The 8,395-nt window shown below is 36.5% G+C and overlaps 1 protein-coding gene across 1 annotated transcript; it reads left to right on the forward strand.

Annotated features, from left to right (window-relative positions):
• The first annotated feature begins 834 nt into the window (after nt 1–834).
• Nucleotides 835–7,654, forward strand: LOC136821944 (small ribosomal subunit protein eS1-like). Its single transcript, XM_067078166.1, has 4 exons — nt 835–968; nt 1,119–1,222; nt 3,745–4,251; nt 7,486–7,654. The coding sequence occupies exons 1-4, from the start codon at nt 910–912 to the stop codon at nt 7,617–7,619; spliced, it is 804 nt and encodes a 267-aa protein (XP_066934267.1). The 5' UTR covers nt 835–909; the 3' UTR covers nt 7,620–7,654.
• Nucleotides 7,655–8,395: the final 741 nt, after the last annotated feature.

An 8,395-nucleotide genomic window follows, 5' to 3' on the forward strand; every position in this document is an offset into this window, starting at 1 on the left:
CTCGGGCCATACTCGGGCTTTACGCGAATTCCAATAAAAGTTTTGGCCCGAGAATTCTCGGGCCATGTCGAGGGTCGTACCATGCCTTCGCCTGAATTAGAGAATTCTGAACCGGGGCGGGAGCAGGCGTAAATTATAACCATGCAATTGCGCGCTTACGGCCTCGGAACATAAGCGTGCAATTGAGAGGATTTCCCAGACTGATGGTGAAATATGTCGTTTTTTATGAAATTTGTCGTTCTTTTTGTCTATTTTTAGTAATGCAGGATTTTTTAGATAAATCCCCTCGAACGATCACTTGTTCGACGCCCCCACTTGTTCGACAATAATTGTCAAACAAGTGCAAGTGGGCGTCGAACATGTGGGTGTCGAACAAGTGGGTTACAAGAGTGGGTTGTCGATATTTTACGAATTTGTCGAACAAGTGAGTTGTCGAACAAATGGGTTGTCGAACATGTGACATATCACCAGAAAAAGGTCTGGCATCGCATTTGTCTGATGTCAAAAATTTGCGTATGTAGATTACAAAATATAAACAATGATTGAATGTACACCCCATGTAGTCAATATCTTTACACAAATAAACCTAATTTGTATTTAAAAACCTATTTCCCAAGGAGCAACAAGCCATTAAGTCTAAACATCCAAAATACGTTACAAAAATAACGACCGGGCAAAATCCAACCAAACTTTTCCAAATAAGAATTTGCGAAATCGAAAGTAGATTTTGTAAACATGTGGGTTTCTAGACTTACGGTCTCCGAACAAGAGTAATGGGAGAAAACTGTATGTTTCTTTTCCAAGACAATTTTTTTCGGTGACGGCATTTCGGGAGTCAATATATTTTCCATCAATTTAAACCCCTCTAATTCTTTTTCGACCCGTAAACACAAGAGGGTTCACAAAACCATGGCGGTTGGCAAAAACAAGAGACTTTCCAAAGGAAAGAAAGGAACCAAAAAGAAGATGTAAGACCGAAATTTGTTTCTTCTAGTATTGCTTGATAATATGGCTGCTAGTACACATTTCCACATTCACCCGACACTTGTGATTGGTGCGATAATAGTGGATATTGTTTATGGTTATACTTGACAAATACTTCGGCTTTCTCTTTTCAGCATAGATCCCTTTGCAAAGAAAGACTGGTATGATGTAAAAATTCCATCAAACTTCAATGTGAGGAACATTGGCAAAACACCAGTAACCAGAACTATTGGAACAAGTAAGTATTTACCTTGTGAGTTTGTTATTGTTGACTTAATTTTGAGGCTCAAGAGCTTGAAAGTTAGTTGGGACCATCACTGGATGTACAATTCCTGACAAGCTTTCCTAACCTGCTGAATACAAATCTAAGTCTAATATATTTCTCATTTGGGTTACTACGGGACATAGTTCTTCATTCGCATAGCTGCAGGATTCCCTTGATTATCCAACCTGTATGATCTAAAGGGCCAGTCTCTATGCTAGAGTAAAGTTGATAGATACCAGTTCTATGTATTCTAGTTACTAGTACTGTTTACGTCAACTACACCATCAGTCTTGGGAATTTAATAAGATGTCAAAAATCTAGATATCAATATAAAGGGCTGCTTCATGGAAAATTATTCATTGGTATTGACTACTTCAGGTCCAACCCCCCGCCTCGATAGATCGATCATCGGAACGGCCGATGACGGATCGATATGTGATCGATGGATTACTTATCGATCCGGATAGGAGATCGATAGAAGATTCAGCCATTAAAAAGTCTTGAGTATCGATCCTTCGTTGATCCATTATCGAGCTAGTATTTCAATCGAGTATATCGATTCGTCATCGATCGTTAATCGATTCGTCATCGATTCGTCATCGATTATGCATCGATCGTTAATCGATTCGTCATCGACGTACATACGTTAATCGATTCTTCATCGACGTTAATCGATTCTCATTCACGATCGTTGATCGATTCGTCATCGATCGTTAATCGATTCGTCATCGATTATAAATCGATTATGCATCGATTTTAAATCGATAGGTGTCGATAGGTAATCGATAGGTGTCGATAGGTAATCGATAGCGAGAAAGATCGATTAATATTAGAGCTCGATTTTTAGAAAGAGTCGATAGGGTCGATAAGATCGATAAAAGATCGATGATAGATCGATGATAGATCGATAACTAATCATAAGCTTAAAAAATATTGAGTATCGATCCTCTATCGATCTCCTATCCGGATCGATAAGTAATCCATCGATCACATATCGATCCGTCATCGAGCCGTTCCGATGATCGATCCTATCGAGCGCGGGGGTCTGGTTCAGGTTCACATACTTTCGCAAGTAGAAATTTTTGTGAGAACAGAAAATTGCAAAATTTACCAGTTTACCAGTTCTGTTTACATCAACTACACCATATGAGTTTGTTATTGTTGACTTAATTTTGAGGCTCTAGAGCTTGGAAGTTTGTTGGGATCATCATTGGTTGTACCATTCCTGGCAAGCTTTCCATTCCTAACCTGCATGTTCAAATTTAAGTCTAATATTTTTTCATCTGGGTTACTACGGGACATAGTTCTTCATCTGCATAGCTGCAGGATTCCCTTGATTATTCTACCTTTATAATCTAAGGGCCAGTCTCTATGCTAGAGTAAAGTTGATAGATACCAGTTCTATGTATTCTAGTTACTAGTACTGTTTACGTCAACTACACCATCAGTCTTGGGAATTTAATAAGATGTCAAAAATCTAGATATCAATATAAAGGGCTGCTTCATGGAAAATTATTCATTGTATTGACTACTTCAGGTTTACATACTTTCGCAAGTAGAAATTTTTGTGAGAACAGAAAATTGCAAAATTTACCAGTATGGATTTCGTGTAACTAACGCCGAAGATCAATTTTTAGCTTTCCTTTGATAAGATGTCAAAAATCTAGATATCAATATAAAGGGCTGCTTCATGGAAAATTATTCATTGTATTGACTACTTCAGGTTTACATACTTTCGCAAGTAGAAATTTTTGTGAGAACAGAAAATTGCAAAATTTACCAGTATGGATTTCGTGTAACTAACGCTGAAGATCAATTTTTAGCTTTCCTTTGGCTAAATTTGCTTTCGCTCGCTTACGCTCCCGTCAATTTTATGTATTAATCATGTTGGCGCATGCGCCTCTTTTCCCATCTTGCACCCTTATTGAAAAATTTAATTTTGGTACAAAAGAAATTTTGCTTGGCTTGAGGCTTGCTGTATGGAAAAATATCTTCAGCTCGAGATTTGAGGAATCCATACTGGAAAATTTACAACATTTATTTTTGCAAATTTGAGGAAAATTTATTTTTGCCATCATTGACTTCTGAGTCATTATGTCAAAAAATAAGGTAAAAAAAATGCTAAAAATATTTTACATTTGTTACAATTTAGAAGTTTTGTAAATTTTCAAGAATTTTTAACGAGTAAAACTTAGGGAATTGCCCTATTAAGAATTTTCAATTATATTAACTTTAAGGAAAAAGGCCAAATTTCGTGAAAATGCTTTTAGTAACTGGAATTCTGAGGCAAGCCTAGACGATGATCACATTGTGAAAAAGGCTTGGAAACAACTTAAGCTGTTTCAGTTAACCTCTTTGGAAAGTTTAAAAGTAACTTAGTAAAATTTTGTTGATACCACTGAAAAGTTCTCAGAAATTGAATAGACAAATACTTGTGACCACTGATTTAATGAAAAGGATAACTTAAACTTATTTCAGTCTGCTTACCTTTTCAGAAATTGCATCTGATGCCTTGAAAGGACGTGTTTTTGAAATGGCCCAAGCTGATTTGAACAATGATGAAGTTTCCTTCAGAAAATACAGATTGATGGTTGAAGATGTTCAAGGCAGAAATGTTATGACCAATTTCCATGGTATGTCAATGACCACTGATAAATTAAGATCACTTGTCAAGAAATGGCAAACATGCATTGAAGCCCATACTGATGTCAAAACCACTGATGGATATTTATTAAGATTCTTTGCCATTGGCTTCACCAAGAAGAGAAATAACTCAACAAAGAAAACAGCATATGCTAAATCAACCCAAATAAGAGCCATCAGAAAGAAGATGGTTGAGATCATGAGTCGTGAAGTTACCACCAAAGATTTAAAAGATGTTGTCACCAAACTTTTGCCAGACAGCATGGGTGCTGATATGGAGAAATCTTGCCAAAGCATCTATCCACTTCATGACTGTTACATTCGTAAAGTAAAAGTATTGAAGAAACCTAAATTTGATGGTAAGAATTTTTTTAGGTTGAGCAGTAATTCTTGAAATAAACTGTCAGCCATTCCAACAACCACCGATGTTTGATAATACATTGTTGGCTGGTAGTTTGGCAAGATCAGCAGCCCATTTAAAACCCATGAAAGCTTTGCTCTTGTGGATCCTGTCTTGGGCAACATTTCTTCTTTTGAAAAGTTTCCTCTCTTCTGTCATCGCTTAAAAATCTACTTAAATCTGGAAGTCACAAGTGTGTCAAGTTTAACGTCCTGTATTTACTGCTGTGCGTCTGGCTGGGCTTAGCAAATGTGATAGTGAAAGGAGTGTTAAGTGTTATTTCTCACACAAGCTCTAGAATGCTCTTTGGTAGTGATAAAAAATTTAGATATTTAGCATATTTAGTTGCAGGATTCCCTTGATGACCTACATGTCATTAATGGGCCAGTCTCTGTGCAAGAGCAATCCCATGTAACAAGTACCAACTTCATTTTTCCCATAAATGGCGTTGTCAAGATTACCATACAACCAAATTCTTTGTTAAGTCATTATTCGTGATTACTATTTAGTTATTTTTGTTCAACTAACAAGTCTCTTGACTTAGCCATTCTAACAACCACTTGTTCTATCAAAGTGTTCAAGTAGCTGGTAGTTTGGCAATATCATTTAAGCTCATTTAAAACCCATGAGGGTGATTTTATGAAGCCTTTGTCTTGGGAAACATCCTGAGTAATTTGTTATATGCCTCCTGCAGGAAATTTGTGGTACAGCCTACTTTTTATAAGTTGTTTCATGAAACACTGCAGACCATAGACTTGTTAGTTTTTACGTGGAGTTAGTGGTGATTACCACGCCAACTCCCCCGTGACTAACATACAGAACAATTTTGAATTTTTGCTAATTATTTTTAGGAAAGCACTAGTTGAAGTCAAGGTTTGAAAAGTGTTTTCTAATGATCAATTGCAAAACTTTGTTTTGATCTGGAAATAAGAATAGTACAATGCCAGACGGTGTCAATCGAACGAATCGAACGCCGAATCAATTGAACACAATCGAATAATTGCAATTCGATTGTCGAACTCAATCGAATCGCAATCGAATATTACCCAGGATTTGCCGTTCAATTGCCTCGATTACGTTCGATTATATTCGATTACGTTTGATTGATTCAATTGTATTCGATTTTATTTGCCCTCGTACGGTACTTAAAACGCTCGGACGCCCACACTAAAAAAGCTCTAAAGGATTGATTTAATTTAATCGCAATCAAACTTATCGAAAATGATCGTAATGGATTAAAATCGAAGATCAATCGAATGTAATCGAACCAATCGAACATAGTCGACTATCAATCAAACCTTACATAAACGCAATAGAACACAATTGAATATTACCCAGGAATCAGCCATTCGATTGCATACGACAATCGAATACCAATTATTCGATTATGTTCGATTGGTTCGATTGTGATTTTCGTTTGAAGTCGTTCGATTGACACCATCTGGACAATGGCCTTCCCTGCTGCAAGTGAGAATTCTTTCAATTGGTCTCGTTCATAGATTGAAGATGTACTAACTCCATGTTCGGTGATTAAAAAAAGCTCCCTCTACTGATTACCTGAAGATAAAAGGCTTTCCGGAATCATTTGAAGCTGAGAACAGAATATATATATATATTTTTTTATCGTCTCTAGGTAGTATGTACATTTAAAAAAAAATAATAATAAAGAGCCCTAAATATATGTAAGTTTCCATTTTTCAAAAAATGTACAAACGGAGTGACCGGTATAGATCACAGGGACAAAAGCGGTCACTAGCGGGAAACAATACCCATCCGTTGCGGGCGTATCCGCAGGTGAGGATAACTTCTCCCCAGATTACGCTCGGTCCGGACTGTGGGAATATGTTATCATTCTTTGATTGAGCCATTCCAACAACCACCGATGTTTAATAATACATTGTTGGCTGGTAGTTTGGCAAGATAAGCAGCCCATTTAAAACCCATGAAAGCTTTGCTCTTGTGGATCCTGTCTTGGGTAACATCTTTTCTAGAGCTTACACGTAGACTTTTCGCTCGATTCTGCAGGAAATTTGTGGTACAATTTTGCTTGTGAATAAGTTGTATCATGAAACACTGCAGAATATAGATTCTTTAGTTTTTACGTGGAGTTGTAAAATACCATCTTACCTATTCCCCCGTGACTAATGTACATAGTTAAATTCCTGAATTGTTGCTGATAGAATTGTTCCATGATTAAAAAAAGCTCCCTCTACTGACTACCTGAAGATAAAAGGCTTTCCGGAATCATTTGAAGCTGAGAGCAGAATATATGTTATCATTCTTTGTTTGAGCCATTCCAACAACCACCAATGTTTAATAATACATTGTTGGCTGGTAGTTTGGCAAGATAAGCAGCCCATTTAAAACCCATGAAAGCTTTGCTCTTGTGGATCCTGTCTTGGGTAACATCTTTTCTAGAGCTTACACGTAGACTTTTCGCTGGAAACTGCAGGAAATTTGTGGTACAATTTTGCTTGAATAAGTTGTATCATGAAACACTGCAGAATATAGATTCTTTAGTTTTTACGTGGAGTTGTAAAATACCATCTTACCTATTCCCCCGTGACTAATGGACATAGTTAAATTCCTGAATTGTTGCTGATAGAATTGTTCAATGATTAAAAAAAGCTCCCTCTACTGACTACCTGAAGATAAAAGGCTTTCCGGAATCATTTGAAGCTGAGAACAGAATATATGTTATCATTCTTTGTTTGAGCCATTCCAACAACCACCAATGTTTAATAATACATTGTTGGCTGGTAGTTTGGCAAGATAAGCAACCCATTTAAAACCCATGAAAGCTTTGCTCTTGTGGATCCTGTCTTGGGTAACATCTTTTCTAGAGCTTACACGTAGACTTTTCGCTGGAAACTGCAGGAAATTTGTGGTACAATTTTGCTTGGATAAGTTGTATCATGAAACACTGCAGAATATAGATTCTTTAGTTTTTACGTGGAGTTGTAAAATACCCATCTTACCTATTCCCCCGTGACTAATGGACAGAGTTAAATTCTTGAATTGTTGCTGATAGAATTGTTCAATGATTAAAAAAAGCTCCCTCTACTGACTACCTGAAGAGAGAAAGCTTTCCGGAATCATTTGAAGCTGAGAACAATTAAGTAAATTATGATAGTGTGCTACAATCGTTCTATGATCAATCGCCTTGATTAACTTCTTCTTTTTTCTGTTTTAGTCCACAAATTGATGGAAATGCATGAAGGATCTTCAAGCGCCCCTACCACTACCAGCGCTGACCCATCCGCCCCAGGTGGTGTTTCCGTCGAACGACCAGACAACTACGAACCGCCAGTTCTTGAATCCGTATAAAATGAAATAAATTATATGGTGTGAACCTAAATAAACTGTTTTCAATTTCCTTTGAAAAGGTCTCAAAAGATCTTAAGCATATAAATGTACATTTTTATTTTGGATTTGCCTCTTTTATCTCATGCTTAACGCACTTAAAGTGTCATGTTAACTTTGATTGAATGAATGGTGCGATAATAGCTCTAAAGGCTCTGTTACGTGCGTACCCATTGGCTTTTTGGGAGTGTGATGAAAGTCTGTCCAGATATAATTGGCAGTGGAAACAAGAATGCCTGTAACTTTTGATAGTCAAATATAATTATGGAAATTTTTTTTGCTTGTTTTAGAGAATCAAAAGCCCTATATTTGAATGTATTTTTGGCTGAAAAATTTGCGATTTTATCAATCATATCACTACCCCCGTTTTTAGTAATAAGTTGGAGATTTGATATTTCACAGAAAAGTGCTACCAAGGGGTATTTCGGGTCCCATATCTTCTGAAAGACTTTTCTGTTTGCCTTGAAATTTAATAAACTTCTTAACCTAAAGTTGAACTACCACTGGTGTAAAAATGAACGTTATAGCATAAGTAGAAAAAAAGCTCAATTTTTGCAATCGCAAATTTAACCGCTTAAAATCGCAAATTTTTCAGCCAAAAATACATACAAATATAGCGCTTTTGATTCTCTAAAACAAGCAAAAAAAATTTCCATAATTATATTTGACTATCAAAAGTTACAGGCATTCTTGTTTCCACTGCCAATTATATCTGGACAGACTTTAATTACGTGAGTCTC

This window comes from Clytia hemisphaerica, unplaced genomic scaffold, assembly GCF_902728285.1.
Source record: "Clytia hemisphaerica strain Z4C2 unplaced genomic scaffold, Clytia hemisphaerica genome assembly, whole genome shotgun sequence".
Taxonomy (NCBI): Eukaryota; Metazoa; Cnidaria; class Hydrozoa; order Leptothecata; family Clytiidae; genus Clytia; species Clytia hemisphaerica.

Bases quoted from the DNA above. Each gene is read 5' to 3' on its own strand.
- LOC136821944 (XM_067078166.1), top strand. From the start codon at position 910: ATGGCGGTTGGCAAAAACAAGAGACTTTCCAAAGGAAAGAAAGGAACC. The intron at 1,223-3,744 runs GTAAGTATTTAC...TTACCTTTTCAG, and splicing joins AACCAGAACTATTGGAACAA to AAATTGCATCTGATGCCTTG. The intron at 4,252-7,485 runs GTAAGAATTTTT...TTTCTGTTTTAG, and splicing joins GAAGAAACCTAAATTTGATG to TCCACAAATTGATGGAAATG.